The sequence below is a fragment of the Bombus impatiens genome, unplaced genomic scaffold (assembly GCF_000188095.3).
Source record: "Bombus impatiens unplaced genomic scaffold, BIMP_2.2 scf_1274, whole genome shotgun sequence".
Classification (NCBI taxonomy): domain Eukaryota; kingdom Metazoa; phylum Arthropoda; class Insecta; order Hymenoptera; family Apidae; genus Bombus; species Bombus impatiens.
The window spans coordinates 408,312-426,975 of NT_177693.1; the positions used below are offsets into that span (position 1 = coordinate 408,312).

An 18,664-nucleotide genomic window follows, 5' to 3' on the forward strand; every position below is an offset into this window, starting at 1 on the left:
AGATAAATTTAATTCATTCTATTATTCAAGTCAAGTTTTGTTTTTTTACATTCGAAATTTGAAAAAGCAAAATGTAACACAAGAAACATGTGTTTTTCACAACTGCATTTCTAAAATATCATACGATATATTCCTATGTTTAGAACAGTATGCTTATACAGTACATACTATATATATATATATATATATATATATATATACACATATATATATGTATATAAATCATGTATATATATATATATATATATATATATAAATCAACAAATTATCTATATATGCTTGCAATTAATTATATGAATCTGTTAAATAAATTAAATAACTGTAATAAATTAGTTCATTAAATTCTGATCCATCAATATGTACTAAGACTTTATGTGTGAATCTTTTAAATGTAGCAAAATATGATTTACTTGTTTTTTTGTCATATTTTCTGAAAAATATATTGTAATACCTATGTCTGAATGTACTAAGTTGTTCAATTCCATCAAGTTAGATGCCATATTAGTAGAAGAAAATTATGATGAATTCATATTGTGATTTTTTCTTGTATGTAACAGTGCGGTTTGGTATTCTTTGGTAAAACAACAATAATGTTTTACAAAAATTTACTCCAATTATATCATCATCATTATCATTATAATACTATGTATATTTAAAATCACATTGTGTAAAATATATTTGGAAGGAAGTAGTCCGTTGCAATGCTGTTAATGAAATAATATTCATTTCTATTGTCTTATTTCATGCATTTCATCACATTCAATGAATAAATTTAAGAAATTAAAAATCAATTTTTACCAAACTATATCACTGTAAATTATTACATTTAAATATAGTTTATTTTAGAAACTTCATATACTCAGCTTTTATTAACAAACATAGAAGCTGCATCTTTATCAAAAGCCAATCCACCTAACAGTAAATGAATAATATGTACATTAAGTATTACATGTTATGCATTTTCTTTGAGTATTATCTAATAAATTTATTTAAAGTAACTATATAAGAATAATTGCAATGCATTTCCATAAGAAATACATACAATTACCTATATTATAATGTTTCGTTCAACAGCCACATGAATTTATTACCAGGTGGATTAACTGGATTTAAACGTATAAGTATATTTTCTCCCAAATAAAGTGGAAAACGAAATAACGGAATTATGGTATGCAAAACTTAGAAATAAAACATATGTGTATATGAAACAATTGAGTGTAATTTAATATAATATCATGATCAAGTATCAATAACTTGGAAATTACAAGAAAAAACTTCATATTCAAAATTTTAAAATAATTTTCGAAATTCTAATACTGATAATAATAAATTCATGCTTAAAGCAGTAGTAAATCGCAACATTAAAAACGACGCGAACTGCAATTATTTGAACGAAATAAAGATAACATTATAATTACCAATAAACAGCAGTAATATTTGTAGTTATACAAATAAGCTATTCTTAACTATATTGCAAAATGCAATATGTGATAGCACAGATGAAAATTTAAAATATATTTTTTGGGATGTAACACAAGCACTAGATTATTTTATTTTTGATATTGTTAAAACATGTATGAATTTCATACATATGTCATGTTCCTATTGAGTTTCTTTTTTTCTTAATTAGATTCTCAATATCTATGATGATTACCATTATTTTCATCACCATTTTATCAGAAATTGAAGTGCTAAATAACAAAAATTCCTAAAATATTCAAAGGAATGGATTGTGCAAATGTATTTCAGAACGTATTGTAAATGAAATGCCAATTCAATTGAAATAAACTTCGATAAATTAAATATGCAATAATAAAAATATTCACAATCAAGTCTAAAAAAGATAATAGTTGATATAATATTAGATAAGATACATGAAACTGCTAACTAGTAACACATGACTTTTTTTTTTAATTGAAATAGGTAAAATCGCTAGAAATACATTAAAGCATAACAGTGACTATATTAATCATATTTCTTCTCTGTCTGACTCCTGCAATCACATCCATGCACACGTAAACATACATTCTCTGTCCAAAGCATTCAGTATACATTAACAGTTATACATATATATCGAGCAGAATGGCTGTATGCCATCATTTGTAAGACTAGCTGAGGCCTGTACTAATGTGGACTGTGCTATCAATAAATTGAGAGCAGAAAAAGTCTTTTAACAAGCATTTTTACTAAAGAAGGGTATTTACTACAATAAGATATAAGCACAGTACATGTAAAGGCCTCTATCTTCAATTTCAATATTTTATTTCTTTTTCTTTCCTATGTTTTTTTTTTGTCCAGAAGCTTAATTCGTTCATTCAAAATATTCTCCGTGTACGAATTGAGAGTTTTAATTTCGCTGCGAGGCACATATCAAATAATTAATATGCTGACGCACAGATAACGAGAATATTTTAACGATACGCACGGATGTTACAATATCAAATACATCCTAAATACTTTCATTCGCATCTCCTCGCATACATATCCACGAAGACGAGGGTAGCAATACGTATTAGCAAAACTATAATAGAATAACAATTGTAATAATGCATGATTCTCATACTAGTGGATAAGGGCAACACGTTTAAATAAAGAATGTATTACGAAAATGAGTAAATCGAAAAATATAGATCATAACTTGCTGAAGATTACGTTATTGATCGGTATGGGAAGGTGGAGCTGTTGAATTGTCAACATTTGCTGCGTGCAAAGGTTCTGCCGGCGGTGTACCGTCATGAGAATTTCCTATATGTGGGGTAGCTGGTGTAGCTGGCTGCGACTGAGACGTTCCACCAGAAGGAGCATATATTAGCCGATAGCCAGCTGGTAAAAAGAAACCGCCATGTGGTGTGCAACTAAATGTTTGAAAATTTGATAATGTTTGATTATCGTGATACTGGATGTAACCTCCACTTCCCGTTGAACTTGATATCGGTATAGGTGTAACTAATGATCCAGTAGAGGATACTGCATAATTTGTTCCATCTGGTAATATAGGCGTGAACTGATATTGTGTTGAATTTATAATTGTCGGATTATGTGCTGGCTCTAGAGATTCAGTTAGTTCACTTGTATAAGTAGTAGGTTGTTGAGTAGACACGTTTTGCATAGTTTCAGAAGGCACTACTGGAATTGGAATAACATAAGCGTGTGGTATTCCAGTTGCCGCCTGTTGTGGTTGTAGTTGCAAAGGAGTTTGCTTCAATTTCTGCATAGCTAATCGTAATGTTTCATCGGTATCTGGATAATTACTTGGAGCTTTTTGTAAAGGAGTTTGGGGCGTTGTGTTAAACATTAAATAGTCTTCTGTACCTGGAAGTCTAGTTTGTCCTGTTAGGAAAAGAATTATGTCATTACAAGGGACAATGAAATATAATGATTGAAATGGGACGTATAAAATAGTTGTTTAAAGTTACTTAAAGTTACTATTAATGACTAACCTGGTACACTAGTCGTAACAGTATGATAAAGCACTGGATGATGTTGATGGTGATGTTGATGAAGTGCACTTGCTTGCTGTTGCTGTTGAATTAATAGCTGCAATTGATGCTGTTGAAATCGTTCCAATTCTTCTCTGTGTCTTCTTTGCAGGGATTCCAATTCCATAGTTTGCCTGTATATATACAGAAGTAAAAGAAGTTAATTTTTAATTATTATAAAACTGTAAGATGAAATTTTTATAAATGTAAACCTACTTTTTTATAAGCAATTGATATTCTTCACTTGGTGTTAATGTCCAAAATCTCTCATCTTTTTCTGCTTGCTATAAATAATATTAACAGTTGGGTTAATGGCACATAAATTAATTAAACATATACTTAATAAAAGCTATGTATTTACTTCTACAACAGGAGCATTAATAGGCTGAGTAATTTGCGTAGGTGGAAGAGAACCTTCACGGCTGTGAGTTATTTGTACTGGTGTACCTGTAATTCATGAATATTTAATTTTTAAACATTTCTAAATGTATCTATTTCATTGATCTTTAGAATACTTACCCTGTGTGTCATCTATATGATAAACCTTCGAATCTTCTGTTTGATTTTTTGACATATCAGTATGTTGTTGAATCGGTGTAGTAGCATTACTAGGAGGACCTGCGACCTTGGAAACCACGAATCTTGATATTTTCCTAACAGGTTGTGTTGTACTAACCTTCTATTAGTTAAAATTAGTTAGTTATTTTTCAAGAACGCTCGTTGGAAATACCGAAATTTGCTATATTTAAATATACTCTATATGTACCTCGGAAACATTTTCTTGAGATTCTACTTGCACTGGAGTGTTCGTATCAGAGCGTGATGTAAAGACACTGGGAGTAACAGTAGCAACAGGTACAGCAGTTACAGGTGGAACAGTAGTCAATAAACTTTGAGTAGACTGTAACGATGGTTGTAGCTGAATAGAACCAACGGACGACGGCGGAACAGAACTGATGGATACAGGAGGTGTTAAAGGTTGTGGAGAAGCTGTTGCTGGAATCGATCCTCTGTGAATTTTTGCTAATTCTTGTTCTAATTCTTGGAGACGAGATCCTGGTCTTTGGATTCGAACTTTTATACTCTCTTTACTCGGACTCATAGTTTCAGACCCTACAGGAGCCCCTCCAGGTGTTGGAGTTGGACTATCGAGAGAGCAATCTACATGCTGAACATAAGAAAATTTTATATTTTATTAATTTAAATCTTTCAAGACAGATGTATATGACATTCTTAACGTAAAACCTACAGTTTGAGAAAGCGTAAGTTGTTGAATTGAGCTTTCTTGAGTTAAAACAGAACTTTCTACACTTGTTGGAACATTTGAATCAGTCAAGTTTGTAGCCGACTGTATTGTAGTCTGAGGTGATAGAGGACCCTGCTATGTATTTATCATATTATTAGTACAAAATACAAAAAAATTTAATTCTTTATATTTTTTAAATTACTTACTATGCCATGTGTAGTGGAAATTGGCATGCCAATATTAACAAGTTTCTGTTGTAAAGAATGCATGTAGGCATCATATCCACCTATTATCTGGTGATTATGAGGAGTAGCTGGATAACTTATAGGAGGTGTGCCTACATTAAGCGCTTCGGACGGCTGACTTGTTAATTGAACAAGCTTCTGATGGAGATCTGCTATTGTTTGTGGACCTGTTCCACCCGGAACACTAGTTCCAGTAGTCGTATCTGTGACTTTATCTAGCGAATTCTGTTGACTAAGCTTTCGATGTTGTTGTTGTTGTTGGTGTTGCTGCTGCTGCTGTTGTTGTTGCAATGCTTGATTTTGTGTAAATAATACCGAATCTACAGATTCAACGATCGTATGTTCAGGAGTTATATCATGGCTAGAGCTTTCGTTCTCCGATAATAAAGGATATTCGGAACTTGTACGCCTAATATATAGACAAAATAAATTAATGTATAAACATACCTGTATTAAACATTTGACAATATTATATATACTATACATACCCAGCTGAACTAGCATCTTGAGCTTCTGTTTCAGATACTTTTCCTAAGAGTTGTTGATCAGGGAGCTTTAAATGAAGCTGAGATTGATCGGAAGAAATGCAACTTTCTATATTTTGAGTTTCTTGTATAACATGTTGTGGCATAGTTTGTTGCGATTGTGGTTGAATCTGTTGAATATGTCTGATTGACGCAGATTGCTGTATAATATTTTGATTCATAGAAGCAGTCCATTTGTTCTGTTGAAAATTTTGTTGCGCCATTTGTAACTGAGGGTCGATCTGATGAGTTGCATTCAGTTGCATTGTTTGCTGCAGAGGTATTTGTGCTTGATGAGGTTGTTGACTAAATTGAAACGATTGTGGAATTCCTTGCTGTGTTGTGTTCACTTGATAATTATGTTGTAATTGCGGTTGCATTTGTATTTGACTTGCTTCTGGTTGAATAGGTTGAAAATACTGTTCAGACTGGAGAGTAGGTTTATATTCGAGTATTGTAGTTCCTGGGATATTTACAGTTTGGTTTGGTTCGTGGGTAGTTAAACAATGAGGAGTTACAGATTTCGATTTCGGGTTTGAAAGTATATTTGCTAAATTTTGTGCTAAATCTGGAAGCGTTGATGAAACCTCTTTTGTTTTAAGTGTAACTTTAGGAGCAACTTCTACAGTGGCAGCTTGATGGGCAGGAACTGAAACAGGTACAGATACATTTGCTGGGACATTCACTGTAGCTTGAGGTGCTGTTTGAAGCTGTTGGATTGGTTCCAAAACAGTCTGTGGTAAAGGAGTGATATTTGGTCCATCTGGTTGAGAAATAAATTGTACATGCTGCGTTTGGGGCATTGATAAATTGGGCATGATCATTGTTTGCTTCTTATCGTCCGTCATATTAGCAATTTCCGAAATTTGCGAATCCGTAGACATGTTCGATGTTGTAGAAATATTAGAAATCCTGCGGTTTCTTTCATCTATAATTGTGGTTGGTTGTAATTGTGGAATATGTCTAGGAAGTATCACATATTGTTGATGTTGTTGCGGTATTTGTTGATGTTGAAATTGTTGCAATGGTCGCTGAGCTTGCATTTGTCCCTGATGTTGATGTTCAGGCTGAATGTGCATTTGCGTTAAACTTTGTTGTATAGGAATTTGTTGTTGCTGTAATAGAATATTGCATGGCATAGATTGATTTTGATATTGTCCTGATATATTGATTCCGCTCGATGCAACTTGAGTTTGTGGATCCTTTTGTGGCATGGCTACATTTTGAGATACAACTTGTACCTGTTGAGGCGATTGATGCGTTATTGCTGATCCTGGAACCATTATATTTTGTTGACTAGATTGCACAGCACTAACATTCTGTTGCATTTGTGATATGGATAGGATTGCTTGCCCTTGCACAGTACTTTGAAGAGCAATTGATTGTTGTACCGGTTGTTGAATTGTTTGAACAGTGTCTACTTGTTCTGCGATACATTGAGGATTTTGCGTAACGATTTCGATATTAGATTTTTCAGGAACCATAGTTTGTGCTTCTAAAACATTCACTTCTAGATCATCGTGTTTTACTTGCCCCTCATCAATCGTATTTGATTGCGATAATGAACTAGGCTGAGCTGTTAATACGTTAGATTTATCTGCATTTTCTACAGAAGTAGATCCTTCTTCTTCACTTGTAACAATCTTCTGTTCAACTACAGGGCTAACTAAAAAACGAGAAATTTTTCGTGCTGGAGGTGGCGCAGTTAATGTAGCTACTTCTGCAGTTATGGCATCAAAGTGTGTCTCTTTATTCGTTTCTTTCTCTTGTTCCATTGCATCTTGAACAACGGATTCTTTAGATTTTTCATTTATTTGATTTACAGTCGAATCGGTTATTTGACTTTGGATATACGTTGATTTAGCTGTTTCATCTTTAAGTATACTTTGCGCATCTAACACTGTGTCTGCTGCTGCAGAAACTATGGTTTCCTGAGTTGGATCAGTGGGATCGCTTGGTAAATTAGTCGGTGTTAATGTATCCGTATTTTGTGTAGAGGTCGATGATCTTCTGGATGCTTCAGCTGATGTGTTTTCAGGACCCATTTGGCTATCAGGCGTTTGCACATTTTGTTGCTTATCCATGGAGGTGGAGCCCGTAATGTGAGAAAGAATTTGGTCAATCGGTAATAATTTCGTAGGTGTAGAAGTATTGGAAGTTTCGTCTCTCTGGAATCATACAGAAAATAATTATCTAGCTATCAAAGTTTACCTTTTACCAATAAAATAATTACAATGCACGTAAACAAAACCAAATAGCGGCATAAATGAAATAATTATTGCAAAATACAGTTATATAAGTCGGTTACATTACTAAGTATATTTAAAATAAATTAAAAAAGGGAAACACAAATAGGTATTTTTAATAAAGAATGCATATCTTACAATGCTATTATGTTACAAAAAAATCTATTTAAATAAGTACAATTTCATTCATTTCTAAAGAATGTTGTATGAATGTTGTTTATTATTTCATATATATATAGGATTCTCTTATATATAAATGTATTGTAATATACTGCTAATAGAAATTATAATCTTCATAAAAGAGTGAATTTTCCTGAAAAATTTTCAAGTAAAAATTAAATGTAATATATAATTAAGAATAAATATATAAAAATTAAAGTATAAAGTATGCCCTGGCCATAGTCTAACCGTTATGTTATACGAATTGCCTATGGGAGGAATTTAATATGCAGGAAATGTCGTCATATAATATTGCTATACTTCAAAAGATACACAAATGTCCGAACACAATGTATCATGAATCAAAAAGGATGCACAAACGTCCACGATTATACGATGAAATATAGGAAACAGGATAAGGTATAGAGGGGACGATGAACTCACCGAACGGTGTCTACGATGGATTTTGTACGACGATCGGTGGCTGCTTTGACGAGTTAGCGAGCCATGTCTCACCTGCTGCGTCCAAAACGATACACACCAATTATACCTTGGAGGTACACCCTTGTGTTTTTTTTTTATGGGATCACGAGATATACATCTCGAGCGTAACCACAACGTTATTTTAGTATGAAATATATAAGAAACATGGTTCTATTATTTCAAGAAAAGAACTTACAACAAGCAAAATAGTCCTATGATATGCATTATGGACTTTTGTGTATCAGGTTCTTAAGTAATAATACTAATGACAATGATCTTTGTTGAAAACTTCTATTTCAAAATTTATTTCTATTTGTTCTCTGATAAAAAAAACAGAAAAAAAAGAAAAAAAAAGAAAACGAATTTCCTTTGTAGATAAATTGTACAAATTTCATTATATTCGTAGTATATTAATATCTATAAAACAAATTGAAAAAACGGAAAGAAAACCATTACCTTAGCTGTATCAAGACTGTGGTCACGATCTCTAGGTCGACGACTCGTAACCGGACTACCACCGGCAGATTGATCTGGTGGACCATGTGCTACTAAAGGTAAAGCCCGTGTAGGATCCAAACGTAATTGTTTAACTATGTCTTCTATCAATTCAACGAACGTTTCACATTGAGATTGTGGCAATAAATTTTCAGCAACCTGAAGAAAATAAGAATAGAATAATAATAAAAATTTTGAAGATAAAAATATTAACATATAAAATTTTATTATTTACTTACCAGGTTATTAGCAATGTCAGTAGGTACCATATCATCTCTATCAAATTTAAATGTCACAGTTTTTTGTTTGCTGGTATCTAACTGACATTCAACAATCATTGATTGTCCCTCATTACTACTTACAGACAAAACTGTTAATTTTATACCAGGTTTCTTACGTTTCGTACCGGATCTTTTCACTCTAGATCTTTCGGATGAAGTGACATTCTCTGCACTTTCTTGATTTATTCTATATAAACAAAATATTGGTCAGTTTCTTAAACAATATTTATTTAAAGATTCATTGAAACTTTATATATTTACCCTTCATTTGGCATTGCTGCTTGAGATGTGCTTATGTTAGACACGTTAGAGACATTTCCTTGATCCTGAATAGTAGGCGGTATGTCTGTTGGTAAAGATTGCACAGAATCCATTGTATCTTGTTTAGATAAAGATGATCTTTCTGTGTTAGAACATAGCTGTTCTGTGTTTGAAATGAAATGCTGTTGTTGCTGAGACACTGTTGTTGATGGCACAGAAATCCCAGCTGATATGGGTACAGAAGTAGGGATACTAGAACTTTGCGAATATTTCATTTGAACTAAGACATTTTGTTGAGGCTGAGATTGATGTCCACTGTTCGAAATAAGAGTAGGTGCACTTTGCATATTTGGAATTGTTGATGTTATTGTATTTTGTATATGAGTTGCTGATGATGTGCTCTGAAGATTTAGACCAGTTGGTACAGATGGTTGCACTTGTCCTGGCTGTGGTTGCATGTAAGGTTGTGAAGTTGGAGGTGCTGTATTTTGAGGGATACTTGGATGAGAATAAATTTGGGCTGTAGGCTGATTGGATGATAAAATCTCGACATGGCCGGAGGAACTTGAGCTGGCATACGAATGATACACTTGTTGAGATATATTTTGCTGATATAGGGGTTGCGTACTGTATCCTGAGGTTCCTGTTGTATTCTGCTGATAGTACTGCTGATTTTGAACATGCTGTATTTGCGGTTGAGAATATTGCACTTGTGGAGGTTGCGATATTTGCTGATGCATATGTTGAGGTTGTGATAAAATTTGTATCTGTGGTTGTTGTATTTGATGACCCATCTGTTGCGGCACATTCATTTGATTCAGTTGTATGTACTGTTGTTGCTGATGTAAATGTTGCTGTTGTTGTATTTGTTGAGATACTTGAGGAAATTGTGGTTGAGTCTGTACAGTCTGAGGGGTAGAGCATTGTGAAGAAGTAGCAGTTAAATTTTGTGAAACATGCTGAGGAAATTGTTGTGGCTGTTGTTGTTGATATTGTTGTTGTAACTGCTGTTGATATTGCTGTTGTTGGTACTGCACTTGCTGTTGTGAAACCTGAGTCACTTGTTGCATTTGTTGTGCTTGCTGTGGCTGAACAACAGACGTTTGTTGCTGCATTAATGGTTGCTGTTGAACCAATTGGACTTGTTGTGGTTGTAAATTGTGTTGCTGAGGTTGTTGTGCAGCAGTTTGCATTTGTTGCTGTTGTTGCAAAGGTATTTGATTCTGTTGCAACTGCATTTGTACTTGACCTTGCATTTGGATGCTCATATTTGATTGCATCTGCTGTTGTTGCTGTTGCAATTGCATTTGTTGAAGTAATAATTGTTGTTGTAACAAATTTTCATTGGTTGTATTAACACTATCCGCTTCTCGATCTAAACGTTCCTTTTCTTCTTTGGCTTTACGTTCTTCTCTCTCTCGCAACAAAGTGCTGATTTGCGATTTTAACATTTTTGCTACAGCCTTGACATCTTCCTCAAGTATAAGGCTAGATTTAGCCATTTCTGAGGCTACTTCTTCTGCATTATCAGTTTGAATGTCAAAATCAAACTGTATCGCCTCGTTCTCTTTATGTTTGTTAGTACGTTTCTTGGGATCCAACACTCGAAGTCGGAATTCAACACGCGATAATTCCGCATCCGCTACGGCTGAATCTCTTGAAACCATTTCTAATTTTAAGCCAACATCGTCCGCAAAAAATTCGTGATTTAAAAGATCTTTAACTAAAGGCCGTTCTTCTTTCTTTAATCGAATGCACATTTCTATAATCTCACGTACTTCTGGATTTTCCACTTTATCGTAACTTTGCGGTTTTACACCCTGCGTATAATACAAACATTATTCAATATGTTGCTTGACACTTTGAATAAAAATGAATACTATATAAATAATAAAAAGTTCATTAAACAATTTACCGATACTACGCGTTTATATATTTGTGCCGGTCCAGTACATTCTGAATATGGATATTCACTAGTAGCCATTTCAAGCATACACATTCCAAACGCATAAACGTCAACGGATTCATCGTAATGTTCTTCATACATTTCTGGTGCCATAAATTCAGGTGTTCCGATAACGCTTTTTGCAAAACTTCTGTTTTTAAGAGTAGCAAGTCCCAAATCGCCAATTTTTACACTTCCTGTGGTACCAGTAATAAAGATATTGTCACATTTTAAATCACGATGAATAATTGGTGGTGACCTCGAATGCAAGAAACTAAGGCCTTTCAAAATTTGTCGACACCAAGATTTTACAACTTTTGGATTAATTTTTTTAAATCGTCTCAGATACCTATATGGAGTTGCATAATAATTTAGAATTATAATTATAATATTAGGAATTTTTAAAATTTTTCATGAGTTTAAACGTACGTTTTCAAGGTTCCTGAAGTCATAAGTTCAGTGACTAGCACAATATATTTTCTACGTGTAAGTGTAACTTCCCAATAGTCATAAAACCTGACAATATTTGGGTGTTGTAAACCTTTCAACATTTCTGCTTCCTCTCGAAATCTTAATCTTTCCGTCTTATTTAATTTTTTTTCCTAAAAGAAAAGTTATAATTATATACAAATCTGTTTAAAAGTAATACAAACATTCAATTACATTTCTCTGACCTGCAATTCACACCAAGCAACAGCTACACCAGTTTGAGTATCCAGACCTCTATATACAGTCTTAAAGCTGCCTCTACCAATTTCTTCTTCAAATTTTAAAAATCTACCATCTGGTGATATACCTATAGCCTTTTCTTCGTCATCATCATCTTCAACAGTTTGCACTTTAACTTTCATTAATAAATTTCGTACTTCCTCCATAGCCATTGTTTTCTGTGTTAATTTTTCATCTGCTTTAAAATTTTCATCAAGTAAAGGACCAATAAATCCTTCCACTGCTTCTTCTTGCACGACTTCCTTTTCTTTTTCTTCTTTTACCATCTTGGTTTCGTCTTGGGTGTTTGTATCCTTGACATTCTTCAACTCAGTATCTAATGGTGGTACTTTACCTAATTTACTCAGAGATTCATGAAGCGCTTGAGTAGCAACAATATCACTGATACTGGTGCCATTATCATCTTCATCATATATCGTCACTTCTTCTTCTACTTCTCTTTGCGCATCTATATCTTTAATCTCAGTTTCCACAATTTCTTCTGACACCTTTGATGTTACAAATCTTGAGCTTTTTACCATTTCTTCACTTTGTTGCATGTCATTTTTATCATCTATCACATTTTTCTCAGAATTTTTAGCTAAGTCTTCATTCTCTGCAATATTAGTAGATTTTGGCTCTTCGTTAGACGTTTTCCGTTTGGTTTTTTCGTTATTTTTATTAGCTGCTGAACTCATGGATGTTTCTGTGGATGAACTTGTATTTATGTTTTTTTCCATATTTATTCCTTTTAAATTTTTGCTATTGTGTTGCTCAATCATCTTTTCTGCAACATATTTGTTTCTAGATTTTATATTGCTGGATTTCGTACTTGTGGAAGAAGTGGAAATTACTTTTTGCTTATTCTGTGCACTTATTTCTTCGTCGATACTATTTGCCGATATTTTTCTTATAATATTCGAAGTTTTAGAAGATTCGAAACATTCTAATGTAGACGTCTTTTCTTCGTTGGAATCTAGTGATCCTTTTTTGTCTGATAGGTTCCGTGAGGAATCAGCACCTTCTTTACTAATATTGTATTCCACACTCGTTTCATCTTCGTCCGATTTTTTTGATTTCAATCGGCTAAGTGGTGTTGAAGGTGTGGAACTGGATCCTGTACATAAAAGCGAACTTCGTAGTAAAATCTGTAAAACGTTCTGTATACAAAAATTGTTGCGGAATGAAAGTATAAAATACCTGGCACATTGAACACATTTTCTGTTGCTGTAATAGCTTCCTCTGCATCGCTAAAACTGCGATCATTTTCATGATCTAAAGATGGTGAATTGAGATTCCGAGATGATGATTTTTCACAAATTCGTAACGCAGATAAAACTTTCTTTTTAGAAGAAGGTGAGCTACTGGCGACTCCGTTACTTGTTATCGATAATGAATCTGTATGATCAGCCCTTTGAGTCCGCACTTGTTTTTTGCAAATTGGTGTAGAGGAACGGCTTAGATTTGATGTCTAAGAAAATAGGTAAAAACATACAATTTATACTTATATGAAAATATTACTTACATATAAAAAAGCTTTGGTTTTCTAATATACCTTTCTATCTCCAGAACTATGAGCACTAGTGCCAGCTTGTGAGACAATAGATAATTTTCTTTGGCGTTTGTGATTATGTGTGTGATTATGGATTCTTTGAGTGGTTACAACTGAGCAAGGACCTACTCCTTCTTGAGAGGCTAAGTGGCCCACTGCCAGGCTAATCCCACTCTGATTACCGCCTCCTCCACTGGCCACCAGCTTTGGACATAAACTTGACAGGCCACTTCCCCCTGAAGATTGTTGTCTATTTGTCTCATACCTAAAACATCATTAAACATACTACATAATTATTATGCCATATTTCCTTTTCTTTTTGTTAAATTCTTCTTTTAAATATTATTTTCTTTGATAAAAAGAGACAAAGTTCAAATTTTACGTTTAAATCACATAATTATATGCATTTCAATTTAGATACAAAGTATGTAGAAAACTTTTATTTTGTAATACAAAATATAAATACAAACTATAGCAGAAAGTATGATTACACCAAATTGAAGTCATATTTGTCATCATGAAATGTTTCATGTATTACATTGTGTTTTATGAATATGATAAAAATTGAAAAATGTTACACACATACATATATTTTGCAATCAAATACCTTTTATTATATAACTATGAAGAATAGTAAATCTAAATTAAGAAATTAATGTTTAGCCTCATCTGTACTAAATGTACTCGTACATACACGCCAGCTATGAAATCATTATATTATGTAATATTGAAATGCTATGAATAATGGTTTGAAGTACTACTTAATCTTAAAGGAAGCAAAAGTATGAAAAATGTTCGAAAAATAAATTTAAGATATACACAAATCTATAATAATGATAAAAATCCAAAACAAAAAACTAAATCAATAGTTGTTGATAAACTATTATTTTTTCTTGAACGTGTAAATGACAATAAATAATAATTGAATAGTTCTATGTTGCAGTATGACAATAATGTAAATCATGTAATTACTAACCTTTGAGTACCTATAAAATTTCATACTTGAAGTTCAGAGTCAGTAATTCTGAAAATATATTGGGTTTTATACTTTTCCTGATGAAATTTTCTAATTTCATGTGGAAAAAATTTCTTGATTAGATTTTATAGTACTTCAGCATTCACTAATTTTTCAACTAATTTTAGCACATAAAATATTTTAATTAATATATTTTTCTAAAGTAATGTTTCTTAAAGATTGTAATAATTTCAATATGTACATGTACAGTACAGATGAGATATACAAAAGATTCCTGTGCATGTGTAGTTTTAGTATTTAATATATTATTATAGTTTGTTATATTCAGTAATTCAAAAATTCAAAGTTAGAGGTACACAAACACTTTGTTCCTTAGAGACATATTTCAGATTATGTATTGTAATAGAATAATTATTTAGAAAACGGAATCTGTAAAATAGTATATTAAAGAACAATCTTTATAAAGTGCATTCCAAATTAAACATATACATATATATTGAACATGTATAGTTAAATGAAAAGCAAAGAATGTATTACAGCAAAGAAATTAAATGACAGAAGATAAAAAATGACAATGTAAGAAGCATGATTTTGATACAGACATCATTATACCTGTCCTGCCTGCTGTGGCCAGATGAGAGGAATCCACGCACTGTATTGCCTATAGCTGCTCTCTTTTTAATTTCTTTCTTCCGTTCTCTGTACCCACCAGATCCAGTCTCCACTTGATCTTGACGACTATTTCTATCTGCCTGTAATCAATACACTAGTATTATAATCCTCAATGTGATAATAAATAAGTGTGCACAGAGATATTAACAATGTTCAGTAATAAATTTGTGAAATTAACAGCATGTATATAAACAGATAAAATATAAATCTAAAACTAATTTATGAGAAGTTTACCTTAATACTTAAAAGCTTTATATTCAAATTAGTACTTGTGCTTGTTGGAACTGGACTTAGATCACACCTTACTCTTCTGTGTGATTTCTCAACAATTGGTGGATCTTCCTCTAATTCCAACTGATTTCCAATTGTAAAAGAACGACTCTGTGTTAACAAAATATCTTCCGTATTATGTTCCCGACTAGTGCCAACCGAACTCACTGCCTTGTTTTCATTGCAGCATCTCGGCATTGCACATAACCAACGTATGAAAGAATTCACTTTATAAAAATCCTTGTCTTCTATTTTATATATATGTACATATATATTTATATATATATATAAATTTTTATATATATATATATTTTCTCTCTCAGTTTGATTTAGATAAAGATTTTTAGAAAAACAGTAGCTTTAATTAACTTTATCTTTCAAATTATAAAATACTGGATGCATTTATATAAGTGCACAGAGTATGTGGTTCTTATATTCATCACAGATCTTTTCCTCCTTTCTTTACCAAATATACTCTGTTACTTCAATTTCTTAATAAATATTTAATACCAAAGAAGTTAAATGATTCTGAAAACAAAAAAAATATTGATATTAATAATAGTAACTAATAATAGTAATAAAATATTAATGACAAAAATTTCATAAATAAATGAAGAATTTATTTTGTTTATAATAATATCTTTACTGTGATAATATCTTTATTATGATTCCTATTTTTTATAAAATGAGACAAATTTTTTAATTTCGAAGTTCTGATTGAATATTATATGAATATTTAATTTATCTTTTAACTTATCTTTAACTTTTAATTCAACATAAGTTTTCAAAATAGATTGATGATTTTAAAGTATATTTTGATTCAATATTATATATATTAAAAAATAATTCACTATTTCAAGCAAGCTATACATTTACTTTGTTTATAAGTTATAAATATCGTTTATTATTAATGGTTCAAAGTAATAATACACATGTATTGTGAGTAAAAAATAATTTAAAATTAATATTTCTCATATATAACAAACATCTTTTTTACGTCATTCTATTTAAATATTTTATATGACATACTTTAAATATTAATAAATATGTATGCTTATCTCATTATGTTTATCATTACAATTTTATTGTAATTTTAAATAATGGTAATAATTTATCAGTGTTTGCATTAAATGCGAATTAATAATTTTATTAAAATAATTTTATATTATATATGTACATCATACCATATGTTAAATGCACGAATAATTTACAAATTATTCGAGTAACGAATATGCAAAAAACTACAAACGAAGTAAATTGTTTATTTAAAAAAGGAATGAAAAACAAAATTAGAACTACATAGAAGAACATTTTGTGATAGAAATAGAATTCTATCAATAAAGCTTGAATTAATCTATTTTACAGAGGGCAGAATTGCATGTGTGTATTAGTCCTTCTGGTTTCACTATAATCCCTACTTTGCAAACAGTTTTATATACCAGACGGATTATATAAATTTAACAACATCAATAGTCTAATGTTGATCATGTCGACTGCCAATAAATGTGAGGACAGCCGATCTCAGAATTAGTGCTTTAGATATACTAAATATATCGCCTAGACAATATTTCGTTATTTATTAATAAATCGAACACTTATGTATTTATTATTACTTATGGATTTCGTAAACTTGTTCAACGAAATAACTGCGAGAAGTATTAATAAGTTGAAATAAAGAGATTGAACATGAACAGGTGGGGAATAAAATTTACTTCGTTAAATATCGCAGTATGTTGTCAAGCATCGTGGAACAGTCACTTGAAAAATGTTGACAGTATATAGCAAGTAGCAGGTCTTACGTATATACTGTGATATACGTATCTCACGGACACACCGTTACAATGCATGCCGAACACATGCGTATTAAGGGGTGAAGAGGAAGTACTACACACGTATACCGCAAATCAAATAAATGCACACATTCGTACGCGCGCATATAGTCAAGACCACCAAAGAGATAATGTGACATCTATCCCAAAAATATCGCGTCAGTGCATATTTTACACATTGTCTGGCGGCGAATAGCTTCGAGACCTATGAATAAATTCGAATCTTTTCATTCTCTATGAACGTCACCGATTTATCCATGATTTTTGTCTGATAAAATACATAGGGAAGACAAGCAAGTATACTTGTCATGCGGAGATGCGTGAACAACAATATCTACTTAGAATCAGCGGTTTCGTATGGATATATAAGATATTTGTTCAATTATATGATTGTTTCATTACCTCTGATATCGACCTGATCATATTAGCTTCGCGACGCACTGACAAACAGCACTCGTAACTTCTTAGTCAGCCGGTACTCACATTTGTGATGCAGAAAATCGTCCGACTACACCCAAATAACCACCATTTTTTTCACTGAGTAATGCGCACTCTCGCGGTGCTATGCGTCAACAATGATCAAGTTATAAATTTATGCCGCGTACACACCAATCACGTTTATGTTATCATATAACACCGAATGATCATTGAGAATTGTTTTTATAGGTTTTATTTTCTTGATAACCATTTTCCTACCTACGATTCAGTATTTTATTCAATAATTTATTCTACGTATGTAACACTAATCATTAAAAATTTGTTCTTATAGGTTTTATTCTTTTTAATAACGTTTATTTACGATTGAATGTTTTATTAATTAATTTTGTATATACTTATTTGTTCCTGTAAAACTTTTTAAGTAATTAAAACAAACTTATAATAGACTTATTTCGTATATTATAAACTTTTTGTTCACTTTAAATGTTTGTATAATATACATATATGTATATATATCCATTTACATACTTAAAATGTTCTACACAATAAAAGCGTCACATAAAAAAACTAAAATAACTAAAGAATTAAGTATAATTTACGTACAGGAAAATACGTATCTAATTAGTGTAGGAATAGTGATGCACACATGAGAGTACACTACTACTGTATATATGATATTCAGAACGAATCCTCCACAGATGGTAAAATTGTTTCAATTCAGACTTCTATGAAATTTGTATGACATAAAGACACGTTAAAATTGATGAAAACATTTTCGTCGAGCATCGAGCAACTTTTATTTTTTCACACGCATTAATCTCGATACGAGACTATGCATTAATATGCAACCCGAAA

General features: G+C 31.8%; 1 protein-coding gene across 9 annotated transcripts; it reads right to left on the minus strand.

The window, feature by feature from the left end:
* Positions 1 to 836: 836 nt before the first annotated feature.
* Positions 837 to 18,654, minus strand: LOC100747025 (mucin-17). Of its 9 annotated transcripts, none has more exons than XM_024371247.2 (22): positions 18,413 to 18,654; positions 17,774 to 18,067; positions 15,507 to 16,070; positions 15,213 to 15,352; positions 13,628 to 13,889; positions 13,273 to 13,543; positions 12,039 to 13,189; positions 11,794 to 11,966; positions 11,335 to 11,713; positions 9,420 to 11,239; positions 9,117 to 9,345; positions 8,839 to 9,036; positions 8,344 to 8,418; positions 5,459 to 7,662; positions 4,932 to 5,379; positions 4,729 to 4,860; positions 4,246 to 4,647; positions 3,999 to 4,104; positions 3,841 to 3,926; positions 3,696 to 3,763; positions 3,441 to 3,613; positions 837 to 3,330 (listed from the first exon to the last, which is right to left on the minus strand). In XM_024371247.2, the coding sequence occupies exons 3-22, from the start codon at positions 15,738 to 15,740 to the stop codon at positions 2,654 to 2,656; spliced, it is 9,228 nt and encodes a 3,075-aa protein (XP_024227015.1). In that variant the 5' UTR covers positions 15,741 to 16,070; positions 17,774 to 18,067; positions 18,413 to 18,654; the 3' UTR covers positions 837 to 2,653. The 9 variants fall into 9 exon arrangements, with proteins under 9 accessions (XP_024227015.1, XP_012247270.1, XP_012247267.1 ...); XM_012391847.3 differs by having other exon boundaries at positions 3,999 to 4,158; positions 15,507 to 15,653; positions 18,413 to 18,653; XM_012391844.3 differs by having other exon boundaries at positions 3,999 to 4,158; positions 8,344 to 8,415; positions 18,413 to 18,653.
* Positions 18,655 to 18,664: the final 10 nt, after the last annotated feature.